Source organism: Priapulus caudatus, unplaced genomic scaffold (genome assembly GCF_000485595.1).
Source record: "Priapulus caudatus unplaced genomic scaffold, Priapulus_caudatus-5.0.1 Scaffold598, whole genome shotgun sequence".
In the NCBI taxonomy this organism is placed as follows: domain Eukaryota; kingdom Metazoa; phylum Priapulida; class Priapulimorpha; order Priapulimorphida; family Priapulidae; genus Priapulus; species Priapulus caudatus.
This window is the reverse complement of record NW_014577659.1, coordinates 1-15,601: the sequence shown is the minus strand read 5'-3', so window position 1 is coordinate 15,601 and position 15,601 is coordinate 1. Positions and strand designations below refer to the sequence as shown.

The 15,601-nt window shown below is 44.0% G+C and overlaps 1 protein-coding gene across 1 annotated transcript in view; it reads left to right on the top strand.

The window, feature by feature from the left end:
- LOC106811991 overlaps positions 1-4,384 on the top strand; it is a 56,032-nt gene extending 51,648 nt beyond the window's left edge. Inside the window, exon 23 of the mRNA XM_014815734.1 lies at positions 3,791-4,384. Within this exon, the coding sequence (XP_014671220.1) occupies positions 3,791-4,384 (594 nt within the window). The remainder of the gene's footprint in view (positions 1-3,790) is intronic.
- The last annotated feature ends 11,217 nt before the right edge of the window (positions 4,385-15,601 follow it).

Here is a 15,601-nt window from a genome sequence, read left to right as displayed (position 1 = left end):
TAATTTGCAGTCATACGATGCAGTCATACTGCTGGGTGCGTGCTGGGAGTCACAGTAATGTATCATCAAGAGTAAGATAATATAGGATTCTATATTATCTTACTCCTGATATTATCATGGGTAGATATTGTCATGAATGACATTTGTCATTATCTCCCCCTGATAATACGAGTGAAATTAATTGGGTTGTCTTTTCATTAAGTAACCAGATTAGATTGTGACGCATCTGTCGCTCTGTTATCTTGACGCTTAGGTACGTGTCTCTGCGGTGTTTTTTACTCGTTGTTGGCAGCGATTCGAGGCAGCTCGGCACGTCCGCTCCGTGCCAACTAACGGGCACACTGCTGCTCGTTAGTTGAACTGTCGCGAGCGCGATTGCGTTTTTAATTGTTGTACCGGAATTAAAGACGGTGCATCTTGCGTAATTCTCGCCGCTCGATTGGTGAACCCAACGAGGTTTGCACCCCGCCAGTGAGCGAGCAATGCAAGCGAAGGTCTATACTCGCCCTGTATGTTACAGATGTCTGCATTGCAGTGTGTGACAAGTGTGATGTGAGCTGTATGTAGGCGTGGAACTGACATCAGCAATAATTCGAATAAAATTAGTAGAGAATATAATGACCGTCAATGCGGCGTATGTGGTGGTAATTAGGTGTACGAGTGTTGGTGTGTATGTTGATGTGTGTGTGTGTGTGTGCGTGTGCGTGTGCGTGTGCGTGTGCGTGTGTGTGTATCGGTGCGTGTGTGTGTGTCGGTGCGTGTGTGTCGGTGCGTGCGTGCGTCTACATAGAGAGATAATAGTATTTTACGAAACAGACGCGATCGAATTTTCTGTGTTTACCCTGATCCGGTTAGATCTGGTTTGTTACTTCATGATCACGTACCAGTCGTGCGTTATATCGTATACTGTCCTAGTTTTAACCTCTCTAGCTCACTGATCGCCCGTTTAACTGGAGATAGCTGTCTATGATCTAATACGGTATATGACCAAGGTAAAACTCACAAGAAGTTAAATAGCTGTGCACAGCTTCAGCGAGTTAGGTAAGGGTGATGGAGACTGCCTTTAGTAAGGATTAGTAGGTTATGATCAGTTATCACTAACCTTTGTGGCGTCGAATAACAAGCAGAATGGGTTAGTGTAGGTGATCTGTCTTCGGAAGGTCAATCCAGCATTTCTGTTCATACATGGGCGTTACAACTCTAGCCTGATGCTGCCTAGTGGCCTTGTCTGGTGGCATTGCCCCGGCCGGGAAATGTAGTAGCGGCGAGTGGTGATCTATCTGGTATCTCACCGAGTTTGGCTCGCGCCAGTGATATGCAACAGTAAACTCTGGACAACGTGGGTCTCACTTGGAACGGAAAAAAGAAGACATAGTGAATTACATTTCTGCGGCTTTTCCACGGAGCCAGTCCGTTGGAAATCGGTTCTAAAAGAGAGAGAATTAAGTGCATGCTTCTAGCGAATCGTTTCTGAATCAATAATCGACATCGAATCGTTATCGACGTTTTGTTGGGCTTCTGCGGAGCCGATTTGCATAGACATTCTTCGTACAAGTAAGGATTCGTTGCTCCCGCACAGTAGACATTATTTAGCACAACGACCGTGTATCGGGTGTACATCGTCGTCACGGTCACGCATTACGTAGCTAATTATTAGCTCTTGCTATTAATTAATTAGGTTAGGTTAATTAATTAGGCAATTATTAACTAGGTATTATTAGCTCTTGCTAACATGTCATGTGTTTACATTCATGTGTGACATGATATTAATGCTATCAAAGATATAACCACACAAGCATGTAGTCTTGAGATTGTGTGCTTGTACTATGTGTTGACACGTTGTATTATTAGTATACCGAGTACTTAGTAGTACCAAATATAATTTGGTAATATCCACGTTTCAGTCATATTTATATCTCCTTGTCTTGTCCGTAAAACGTGTTAGTCCACTGCACAGCTCTACCAAGCTATAAAGCAATTGGCATTTCCGCGGGAGCTTATTATGACACTTCCTGGTAGGTGCAAAGCAAAGAGAGCGAGCCGAGCAAATATTGAGCTAGAAACTGCCTGGTTTATTCGCGTAGTTGGCAAGCTTCTCTCTCAGCTTCGTGGTAAACACCAACGCTCAAATACTCCCCGCAAAGCTATCTTGCGCGTTATCGCGAAGGTTGCGTGTGAAACACGTACCTTTCTCCGATCTGCGATCTACTATCTGTTATTTGCCGTAGATTATAGCTTGGAGTAATCATTGGAGTAATTCGTGAGAATGATTACTCCAAGGTTATAGCAAGGGAAAGTTTTTACGTGTAAGGACCGCGGTGAGTGCGCGGTTGGTAGGGTCTACGTGCGTAGATTCAGGAATAGTTTTCCTGCCGGCTCCTCTGTGAAGGACATTCGTGCCGCATCACCGGCTCAGGTCCGGCAGGCTTGTCTGACGAAGATCGAAGCAGTTTTACGAAGAGGGCAAATCCAAGAGAAGGTCCCCTTGCTGTCCCATATGTAACGCACCATGTTTTTCTTAATTACATAATCATCCCAAAGACAAATAACATATAAATTCTTGTGGGTATACTCCTTGGAGTCCTTTAGTCCAACATTGGATTAAAAACAGTGAAATCAATGACTTCAATGATCTTAATTGCTTTTCAGAGGGTTAAACTTTCTGAATGTCCCATACGTAACCGTAACGTGTGTAAACTCTTGGACTTGCCCAAGAAGCAACGTCGTGAAAAGTTAGCAGTGCACTGACTATATACTCTCCTCCTACCCCCTTCCCTTTCTCGCCTCCGACCCGAACCGTTGTTGAATTAAAGACTATAATATTGTGTTGTTCCTGTGTGAAATTTGCCACGTGCGCTTATTTGTGATGCGGCGTACATAGAAAAACAGTTAGTTAGCTCGTGTTTAGTGCACGCAAACTTTCACGCTTTTTACTGAATGACTTCGCTTTAAATCGCACGCGAGCAAAATGAGTTGATTTCACAGTACTTCGGTTGATAGTTGAACTAAACTGCGTGTTGCTTTTTTGGCGCAGAGAAAACCGCGCTTTATTTGTTTGCTTTATCGCCAAATATTGAAAATATATTTGTTAGTTAGCGTGCAGAAAATGCGTGGCCGGTTCGGTTGTAGTAATTGTACAGTGCACGAATCATGCCGTAGGATGGAACCACGCGTTATAGCCGCTTATGCTGTTAAACCTTGCTGTTCATTTTGGCGTATTAGTTTAGTAATCGCATAACTAGATACAATATTAGCTGTTATGCGTTCCTTGTAAATCTAAAACTCATACTGGTAACATCTATTGATAAGTGAAAATCATGAGTGGTGACGATTTTTGTCAGTTTCTGTTGTAATATGTTTGCAAATGAATATCAAACTGCACCCTACCCGAACGCTGACTTTTAAATTAAACCACGTAAACGCGTCGATGAGTCTAGAAACACGTAAATCACGGATCGCAATTTACGCGAAAGTTTGCTTTCACTGAAACCCGTAAATATGTCTATCGCTTACAAAGTATGCATAAATAACCAACCGCGCTCTTTACACTGACGCGCGAGCCAGTGTAAGGAAGCTATGTCGGCAGTCTATCATCGCCATGTTTGTTCGCAGCCGCGCTCTTTACGCTGACACACGAGCCATTGCAAGGAAGCTATGTCGGAAGTCTATCGTCGCCATGTTTGTTCGCTCGACTCCGCTCTACGCTGACGCACGTGCCATTGTAAGGGAGCTATGTCGGCAGTCTATCGTCGCCATGTTTGTTCTTCACACCCCGCTTGTATCGTTGCAGGGCGCCGGCTCGCAGGAGGTTGAAGGCAATCTCGACAGCTTCGTGCTCGTCAAGCGGGAGGGCGACTCACACCAGCGGCTCGTCTTCCTCGATCTCGACGCGCCGTCGTCGGCAGCCGACGCATCGTCATCGTCGTCGTCGCGGCTGTCGCTGTGCGCCTGCGCGGCGCGCATCGCCTACCACCTGCTGCACGTGCGTCTGCTCGTGCGCGACCTGCGCACCTGGCGGCTGCCGACGATTGCCGCCCGCTCGCCGTTCTCGCGCGCGCTCGGCCGCGTCGTCGAGGCGCTGTCGCGCGAGCGGCCTGCCGCGCTGACGCAGGCCGCCGGCGCGCTCGAGTTTGCGCTCTGGGGTCCCGAGGATCGGCTGATGCGCGACCCGCGCAGCCACCAGGAGGACGACGCCGGCCTGCGGCTGTGGCTGGAGCTGGAGCGTGCGCGCAAGGTCAACTGCCTGGCGCGCGCGGCGGCCGACGGCAGCGGCGACGCGGGGCTGACGTCGCTAGGCGTGCTCAACGAGCACCACGTGCACTTCCTCGTGCGCGGCACCGTCAAGAAGCTGCTCGAATCTCACGGCTTGCTCAATCTCTCCTAGTGGCGCCGGCCCCCGGGGGGAGGGGGTGGTTGTCTCGCTGCATTGCGGCGGCAGGGGAGGGCGGGGGTGGTTGGGGGGCAGGGGAGGGCGGGGATGGTGTGGCGGCTGGGGAGGGCGGGGAGGGATATCTCAACAGGGGAAAGCAGGGAGGGGAGTCTTGCAACGGGAGAAGGCTGAGTAGGTGGTCCCACGCCGGGGGAGGGGAGAGGGCGGGGAGGGGTCTCGAAACGGTGGAGGGCGGAGAGGGGCCCGGGTTTTTTTTCTATCGCCGTCGTCGTTCGTGGCTTTTATGACTATAGCTGGCCTTCTTTTATACGCGTGCACGTAGATGTTGTGGCGAGACACTCTTGCATTCCTGCGTCGAAAATTCTGTTCGTCCGGTGGGTGGAAATCGGCGACCTCCCTCTGTGTGTGCGTGTGTGTGTGTGTGTGCGTGCGTGCGTGCGTGCGTGCGTGCGTGCGTGGCGCGAGGGTTTTACTGGTTGCTCTGCTTGTGTCAAATGTCGTGTCCGTGCTCGTGTAATCGTAGATTTTTTATGCAGACCTTGCCATTTCTGTGAATCTCGAACCCGAGTCTATCCGACACCGCCGATGATCGTGCGCGCAGTGTGTGTCTCCGCCTGCGACATTTTAACACGTTGGCGTGTCATCTCTCCAAATCGTTGAGCGGGAATCTCCGTGACGCCCTCTCGCGGGAGTTGTGTTCGACACTGCTATAGAAGCTCTGCTCTTGCGTAGGTTGTATTTTCTTGCCCCGTCGCTTTTTGTGATGTTTTGGGACGGTTGTTTTTTAAGCATAGCCTTCTGCGGTGTAACGTGTCCGGCACTGACCACATGTTTAAATGCTTGTCGGTATAGCGTGTGTATGTGTGTGTGGGTGCGTGTGTATGTGTGTGTGCGTGTGTGTGTCACTGTGTGTGCGCGCGTGTGTATTGGCGTCGAAACAAGTTTGAACACAATCCAGGTTGTTGCAGCTCTCGATGAAATAGACGTTTTCAAGGTTTATTACTATGCGCTTGTCGGCTTGTGTGTTTTTTATTATCGTGTAATTTATTGCGTAGTTTTAGCGTTATATGCCGCTTACTCTGTGCCATGTGCAGGCTCGGGGGATGGTCGAACATACAGAATCGCTAGATTCACTCCACTCGCTCTCTGAGGCCAGACGATAGTCTGAAAGAATTATAATTTAAAGTGGACTGAAATTAGCAGGTACACTGACCGCGGGATATCGTGTGCGCGTGTGCGTATATATATATATATATATATTATATACATATATATATATATATATATATCAGTCCTGATATATATATATATGCATATACACACGATAAACCAACACGTTTAGTTTTCACTGGTGCAGGCACCTTGTGTCACTGTTGTTTGTCTGACGCGCGTTAGCGAGGTGTGTGTACGGGCTTCCCAATCTTACACCTCCTCGTGCAGCGGACGCCATCTCTCGGAGATGTGACCCAGTGTGGTTATAGATGGCGGCTATCTTCGTCCGACGAATGGAGACGAAGTCTGTTCTCAAGCTGTTACACGGCGGCTTGATCTTGTGGCTTGACTTGACAGCGTTTGATGAGCACGACGCCTCCGCCCTCTGACCCATCCTGTTGACCCCAGCTGTTGACCACTGCTGTTGACCCATGCTGTCGTCCCGTGCTGTTGACTGCAGCCTTTGACGGCTGTTGTTTGGCGCAGTCATGCAGATGTTATACTCCGCGGTGCAATATATATGGTTGTGTTTTTATTTCGGTTGTTGATTTTTCCCCCCAGATTTTATACGCGTAAGCGCGAGTCCCCCTGTTTCCTCCTGCAGGTGTTAGTATAGAGTCGACGAGCAAGCGGTGCGATTAGACGTCCTGATAGAGGTCGCTGCGCGTTGTGTCGTTGACGACATGGTCGCTGATGTCGGCAAACTGTGATCGGTGCAAGATTGAGGCGATGCGACTGCTACGCGTTGCGAATTCAGCAGGGGAAATGTATCGTCTGTTCGTGCGTTCGTTCGTTTGTTCGTTCGTTCGTTCGTTCGTTCGTTCGTTCGTTCGTTCGTTCGTTCGTTCGTTCGTTCGTTCGTTCGTTCGTTCGTTCGTTCGTTCGTGCGTTCGTTCGTGCGTGCGTGCGTTCGTTCGTGCGTTTACACCACCCTGGTTACCACCGGTCTTGTCTGCTAGCATTACTCGAGCACTGTTACTTATTTGACTCGCTGTTCCTCTTTCGCTCTCTTAGTTAGAGGTTAGAGTGATCATTCTGTCATCATAAGTCAGAATGTTTACTCCAAGGTTAGAGTGATGCCACTGCTATATGCGAGCGAAACCGGTGTTTATCAAGATGGTTTATGCGAATCCCAATTCAACCCAATAGAGTTTACTCGCCCGGCGAGCGCGCTCTGTGACGCACAGGTAAAGCTCTTCCGACCGGTTCTTATCTTCATTTTTATTCTTATTCTTATCTAGCTCTCCTGAGCTATGCATGATTTTTTTATTGTACTCATTAACTCGTCAGGACCCCGACGCGGTGATGTGTAGTGCGTGTACGCGTTATATACGATCCTTGTTGTGTTCATCTCACGCTCTCTCCCAAGGCCGACGATTTCTATCGCCGCCGGGCTGTATTCTGCAGATACTTAATATAAGTGTGATGACCGAAGCGAGTGTCTGTACCCAGCTACTACTGTTCTCCGACTACGGTGTTGTACTCGCACTAGTGCGTTGCGGTGACAGAATGCCCGTACTGACATCGTGGTGTATTAGCCGGGTGGCCGGCCCGTAGTTGCACGTAAAAATGCTCCTGTTCAAACATTTCTCGAACGACGGTTAGGTCAAATTATGCTATGGCCTTGTCGACGATGATCGGCCGTTACAGGTCAAGGGTCATCGGTCGCCGTAGGTCATGTCCCGCATATATCTGCGGTCAGCGGAAGCAGCTAGATGTTCAGTTGTTTCTAGGTTTCAATGTCGTAGAACGATGTTTCCATAGTTATCGCGCGCAGTTGGTTGTTCAACAAAGACAGGGAGAAGGATGTCGATCGAGAGACACCAAGGCAGCAAGAGTCGTTTCAATCTGTGCCTGCATCCCTGATCGTTCCTCAATAGAATAGGTGTATTCGTCTGTGTTTCCGCGGCGATAGCGTGTTGCATATTGTAAAATTTTTATATGGAGCATCATTCTACCGAGGCGCGCTGGGCTTTATAGGAACTGATATGTATATAATTTACAAAGTGGGAATAAACATGATGATACTATGTAAAGACAACTTATTCGTCTTTTTTTCAGTCAGTAACGCGATATTATGGCGATTTACACCATTCGTGTCATTATTATGCATGCGGTTAACGGTGGCGGATTTAGTTGTGAGCTATACGTTTTGACACAGCATACGTGTTGACAAACCATGTTCTACGAAATTTTACTACTATTAAACCAGGTTTTAATTCATTTGAATTTTATTTGACGGTTAAACGTGGCTAAGAATTTTAGTTCGCTAATCTTTAGCAATAGATGTTGTAGGCCCCTTAAAATCCTAGAATTCGTAAGAAGGTGCAATAAGATTGCTTAACGCTATTAAGACGTTGATGCGCTACAAGTCCAGATTATTATAGCTCATAAATGCTTGTACTGCAGTGTAGTTACCCACATTGACTTCTCTCCGCGGGCGTAACTTTGTCTCTAAAGAAATTTGTCTTTCACTATTCCTGGATCCGCCTATGTTGCCGCTCTGTATAAAATTGTGGACCCGTCCATGTATTCAATTTTGGAAATCTTGGAAAAATACTGTTCATTTTGTTTAAATTGGTTAATATATAGCCCGGCAGATATGTAAATGAATTGTGATTTTTATGATACAAGCATGAACTTTGGCACACGGTTAGAGCATGCCGTAAGGAAGATTTTTGGCTATAGGGCCATCGCATATTTGTCCCATGGCAACAATGGCAGCCATTTTCCAAGATGTCCACCATTCAAATCCATTATCCTTCATTTTCAGCTAATATTCAACATAGAAACATGATCTTGGTGCCTAAACTAACATTATCGAGGTCAAGGAACACATTGCAATCAAAATCATTATCGGTCAGAGGCCGCCATCTTGAAATTCAAAATGGCCGCCATTCAAATTTATTATCATTTAATATTTCAGCAAATATTCAATATAGAAACATGATCTTTGTGTCTAAACCAACATTATCGGGGTCAAGGAAAATGCTGACGTCTTCTATACACAGCCCCGAGATATATCAGGTCTTGCACCAGGAGGCTGATACCCGCATCCTACTGCACCTAGCAGATGCTGTGAAGGAAGGGCATACCAAAGTGTCAATACGCACAATTTATCACGGATGTGCTACTACTGGCAGTGTATATTAAACAGGTTATGTGTGGTCACAAGCTCTTCTGACTCTTCACAACTCTTTCAATTTATTAGCTTTGTTAAATTATTAAATTGTTGAACCAATATGATACCTTTAAAAAGTAATTGTCAGGTGTAAATAAAGTGAGTGAATGGGATTATGGCAGTCACGTGGTACAAACCAGATGGCGCTCATAGCGTTGTATTGAAATAAATTGAATTGGATAATGGATTTGAATGGCGGCCATTTTGAAATTCAAGATGGCGGCCTCTGACCGATAATGATTTTGATTGCAATGTGTTCCTTGAACCCGATAATGTTGGTTTAGGCACAAAGATCATGTTTCTATGTTGAATATTAGCTGAAATATTAAAGGATAATGGATTTGAATGGCGGCCATTTTGAAATTTAAGATGGCGGCTTCCGACCGATAATGATTTTGATTGCAATGTGTTCCTTGACCCCGATAATGTTAGTTTAGACACCAAGATCATGTTTCTATGTTGAATATTAGCTGAAAGTGAAGGATAATGAATTTGAATAATGGCCATCTTGGAAAATGGCGGCCATTGTTGTCATGGGACAAATATGCGATGGCACTATAGCCAAAAATCTTCCTTAGGGCATGCTCTAACCGTGTGCCAAAGCTCATGCTTGTATCATAAAAATCACAAGTCCCTCAAATATTGCAAATATCTGCATAATAGAAACGTCGTTATTATATATTTTGAGATAAAAACGTTTCTAAAAACATTTGCCTATTTATGGTTCTAATACTGGGAGTAACAAAAATCTCCAATTTGACAATTTGGCAACAGACATCCAATCTTAGAATCTATACGCGCGTTTGGAATGCAAAATATCAGACCTGCCTCGCTTTAAAATGTTTAAAGTTGAAAAATAAAAACAAAGATTGCGGTTAATGGCGGTACCAGCTGGATTTTATTCGCTGAAATTTAGACATACAATTTTTCGTTACAATATTGCGTGTCATTATAGGAGAAGCAAGCAATTAATTTACAATAACTTCTTTTTAAATTACTGGATTATCAGGCCTTTCCGGTTAGCTTTTTGATACGTATAGCGATATAATCAGGAGCTTATAAAACCTTTTATAAGCTCATGATATAATCAAGAGCTAATAATACCTTAGGTATATTATATTATATATATTATAAGGTAATATTAGCTCTTGATATAATGTGTAAACAGTCTGCAGCACAAACACATGCGCCTCGTTGATTAATACTAATAATAAAGCCATAAATTACTAATCATATTTTGACACGTGGTCAGAATAACAACTGGATAGCATAACCGTTTCATAACAGATATACATGTGTAATAGACTCACGCGATTTACGAAATACATTGTCTTCTGCTGATCAGCATCTAAAAAGCATTATAGCAAGGATAAAACAGTAAGATAACCGAGTTATCAATTTATTACGCACTATTATCACCTCGAAATCTCTGCAGGATATGACACATTCTTTACCCTTTACCTGATGATATATGCCGTATTTAATTATATGCAATATAATATACAATATATAATACTTATACAATATATGATATACTGTATACCGATACATTCTTTGTTTTTCCTCTATGACTATTGTATTATATGGACATACATATTATCAGGAGTAGATAATAGGGTTAGGGTCCCCATTATCTACTCCTGATATTATTCTCCCCTTTTAACTAATATTATTAGATGCGCGAATACATGTCTTTCTTCCTTGAGAGCCATGACATGCATTGACATTTTGCGTACACACGCTACCACAGGCACTTGGAGCGTATCAATAAATAAATAATGCTAAATAAACACGAAATGTATTTACTACCAAAGTCTCAATGTTTCTCTAATCTCTTTCGCCTATTATTGCCGATAATTTCCTGTAAATGTAAGTGTAAATGTGCAGCGGCGTGCGTGCGGTGTACCTGCATGTGTGTTGCAAAGGAGCATTTGAACGGCATTTACAGGAAGTTATCGGCAATAATAGGCGAAAGAGAGTATAGAAACATTATAGGACTTTGGAAATAATTACATTTCGTGCTTATTTAACATAACTCTTTTTATTGAAACGCTCCAAGTGCCTGCATGTGCACGCTACGGTACGTGTATTTTCACTACTTGCATCATATAACACACACAATTCTTGTATCGCGTATATAAGTTGGACTCGTCGTAGCATGGCATGCTTCACGTCTATGAATCCTAAACGTGCATATTTACTAGCGCATATACCCACCTGGGGGGAGGGATAGCCCCTAACATGCCAGCGAGAACGCCTGACTGCGCCTGCTTTCTGCGCGTGCGCATCCTTACTTGTTTATCACGTTAGCAGTGCATCATGCGGTGTTATCGATGATCGGTGTTATCACGAGGAGCGATCGAAGTTGATGGGGGAGGGGCAACGCAAAAAAGCCAAATCGGAAATTCCCCGCCGCCATATTGAGATCAGATAAGAGGGGGTGGGTATAAACAGCCCTTTTATAACATGGGTAGGATAGGACTATTCTAGGTTTTTGATCTATAATTCTCTTCGTACATCGTACTTCAATTCACGGGTGCGTTTCTGTTTACATAAACATTTACAAATATGATTGTGGTAGTTTGGGATATTTTGCAATGTTTGTGTTAATGCAAAAACTAAAAACGCACGAGTGTTTACATTAATCATGTACTTTCCTGAGCGCGCCTCGGCCATTTATACTCCATTTTTCTGTGGCCTATATAGCACAGCTGGACTTTCCGATCTCACTTGGATATTGGAGACAAAGCGTCGCGCTCAACGATGAGGAAGGCAGAGAGTCGTCGAGCTGTTTATCGAATTCTCGAGGTACGCGCGCGTAAATTAAGCAAAACAACTCGACGCGGTCACTCGATGACGCAGCAACATATCGCCGAGAAGATTAGACGCGTAGATAGCGCGTGGTAGGTGGTATTTTGCTTGTCAATACTTCTTCTCTCGAGAGCCACTCGCAAACTGGGCAGTTTCTCGCCCGAGATCCGCAGTAATTTTTGTTGCGAGACGTGACCGGTCGCTACACCCGGGTACTTGAACTTGACGCGTTGTTGCGACGGTGGGGTTAGGATTGCATTTATCACATTCTGTGCGTAGATTTGTTTACACCAACTAACACGTTTATATCCTGTTTATATTATAGTACATCCCATAGATAATAAGTAGTGCTACTGCTTCGTGGGAGGCAAGCGGACAATAGCGTATATGAGAGACGTCTGCGTCACTAATTGAATGCGGGTGGGGGGGAGGGGCTCTTTACACGTGAGGGTACACTCAAGCACTGGGAATGATACAAAGGTTCTCATCAGCATTGTCATCAGAACAAGCGTCATCATCATCACTACTACCGTCAGCAGCAGCAGCAGCAACACCAGCAGCAATATTAACATCAACCGCATGCATGTCCGTGGCGTATTCAGGGTAAATAAAATATCAGATAATTAAGGTCCATCCTAGACACTCTAACAATATTTAATCATAAATTAAAATGGATTTTACTTGGGAAATAAATTAGTGACGTTTACTTAATTAAATATTTTACTACTGGTGTTCTTCAAACACCTCTCAAGTACAGCGCCTGGCATGTGCGGGAACAATCTGCGTTATAGAATTTGTTTTCTATTTTCAAAAACATACCGATTTATCTGTGTTTAATCGGGGTTTGATAGAATCGATTGAAAATCCTGAGAGCAATGCGTAAAGGTAGCCTATTTGATAGGAAGACAAGTCGGTTTCACGGAGGTATATAGTATGTATGGAATATATAAACATCTGACAGCGTACGGGTGCCACTGTAGCATTCTATTAATTATATCTAGGGTGATTCTTTCAGGTTGTCTAATGTTGAAGCACAGTCTGATATGCTCTCGTTGTTGCCACACGTTGTTTCGATGTTGCCACGCGTCATTGCTGTATTGCCACGCGTTGCTTCGGTGTTGTCACGCGTTGTATGTAACTTGCGTCTACTAGGTGTATCCAGTATTAAAAATCGAGGTGGTGTTTTTTTCTAATTATATCTTCTTGAAAAATTACCGACCAATTATGAAGTGAATACAGTTTTTCATTCACATCAAACGATCAGGTAAGGCGCAGTTGTTTTTAACTTTAGCCATATTTGTTCAGCGATTTATTGCAAAGATGTTGCTACTGGGGCTCGTAAGTAGGAACACAACAGTAAAGTAGGAAGACAATTAAGCCTAGTGCAGACCTGCGATTTTTGGTTGCTCGTCGCTGCAACCGCAAGCGATCGGTCGATGTGTCACCGCGTGTGCGCAGACATGCGATTTCGAAGCAATTCTAGAGCAATTTGGGAGCGATTAGTCGCTCAAAATCAAAACAGTTTGATTTCTTGCAACTCGTCGCAAGCGACCAGAATCGCTACGGGGTGCAGTTGCACATTCCCGCAGACGTAGCGCTTTCGCAGCAATTTTTACAGCGATTCTAGAATCGCTGTCGAGTTGCATGAAAAAGTCGCAGGTCTGCGCTAGGCTTTAAGTAGGAAACCTCACAAGTATTTATGACATCATTGGTCCGACATAACTGTCGTGCAAATGTTATGAAGTTATAGTTAGACTCATGATACAGATAGCCATAATAATTTTTCATGCTCCTGACAACAGATTCCCTGTAATTTTTTGAGAAGGTGCGTTTAATATTATATGTGACATTCCTAAGATGCTTACTAAGGTTTCATTGGTTATAGGGACACGCATGTCAAATAGTCATGAAATCTATACACGTTGCGCATACAACGAATGCATACGTACGACTCTTGCCCTTTGTTACCTCCGCCAAGGGGTTGGCAGGAGGTTATGTTTTCATCGGCGTGCGTTTGTTGGTTTGTGGGTTTCTTTGTGTACAGCCTAACTGAAAAGGTTATGGACGGATTGTCATAAAATTTTCAGGATACGTCAGAAATCGGTTAACTTAGAATTGATTACATTTTGGTCGTCATCCGGATCCAATTAATTATTTAATTAATTAATTAAAATTTTCAGTGACAGAATTGAGCTGCCTTGGCGGAGGTCTGTGCTCTCAGAGTGCTCTAGTTATGAATGTATTTCATCTACACTATGTGTGTATTACATGCGTTCGTTATACGCCTGGAGCAACATACTCATGCATGCGTTGTGCGCGCACTACATATTATACTGTTCTGTATACAGCTCAAATTTACATTGCAACGCGTGTTCCCCGTATCATTGAGAAAGGAGTGATCACTTGTCAACCGACACAGCTCAAATTCTATAATGTCACGCTCGTGTCAAAACGAACGGCTCAACGCAGAAAGCAAAGCAATATAAGTAGTAAACGAAAGAAAATAACAAAGTAAACGTATATTTATATTCTTGTTACTGACTATACACAACATTAGAAGGCACATTGAGCAGTATTTAAAACCCGAAACGACGTGAAAACAATTACTCTACGTGTGGATTCGGTTACGTTTACGCACATTTTCATGTGACAATAATATCAAGAAGCTCTTTGTACATCGCCGATATATTCAAAAAGTTCAAACATGAATGGACAATTCTGACGAAATAAATTTATACGGTTTCTAATTGGAGCGATGGGTGGATGGCATGTGTTACAGAAAAGTATTTATCAAACACGCTGAATACGTACCAGTATCTAGAGTAAAGAAGACGAATTTCGTAGACAGCAGGGGGGATTAGTAGCTACTAACATGGTAGTAGAGAGAGAGTGAGAAAGAGAGGATGGAGAAAGCCGCACTATCTTCTTTTCTGGTATATTTAAATCATCAGACACCAATGTCACAAGGCTTACACGTTTGATCTCTTTGAAATGGTCGGTGCACATAATAACCTCTCACGTGTGCGAGAGGTTTGGCTGCTGAAGGGTTTTAAAACTGCAGACAAATTAAAAAGTAGGAAATTCCTTTCTACTATAAATCTTTAAAACATCGGTTTCAAGAGCGCATCATTCATGAATATGTTTACATAAAAAACTTATTCATGTAATTGCCCCTCCCTGGATATAAGTATAATATATATATATATATATATATATATATATATATATATAGGCCCCTTCTCTGCCATATTAATAACACTAGTAGCAAGGCTGAATTTGCACGAACAACTAAAGTAGGAGAATTAATGCTGTTTAGAATAGGACACCCGTTAGCACCAACACCCAGTTAGTCCCTGACAAGAGCGTGTCTTCCATAACCTAAAGCTAGTCTAAATTTCCCTTAGCAACAAGCGCGAGAGAGAGTTCGGTATGCCACACGTAACTCGCTCACGAGCGTTATCCAATGACGTTGCGGAGTCTGCACCTACCCAACGCCACCTGGTCGACGTATGCGCTTCTTTGCGGGGCTGGATTAGATGGCGAATTTTACAATATACACTATATTTGGCTTTCTCAAAATTTTCATAACACTCGCAAAGAGTGCTCAAGGCTCCCCGGTTTCGGTTGTACCTTTCCAACGACCAGCTGCAATCCTCGCATGTCACTAACATACTCACAGCGATTTATTAGTACGAGTGAAAGATATCACCACCTGAGCGTCCAATTTTAATCATGACTGCGATATATATATATATCTATATATATACGCACACGTTCACAAACAAATACACATACGTCTCACCGGCTCTTATACTGAACGCGATATACTGTACAACTTGACGACGGTCCCTCCCATTCCACACCACATAGTATTGATGAAGAACAAGAGTGTGTACGTCAGCAGCACGCCACGAGTCATCGACAGTAACTGTGCGTAGGTGTCTTCGTCGGCTGCTGCCAATCTCTCTCTGACTCTCTCTCTCTCTCTCTCTCTCTCTCTCTCTCTC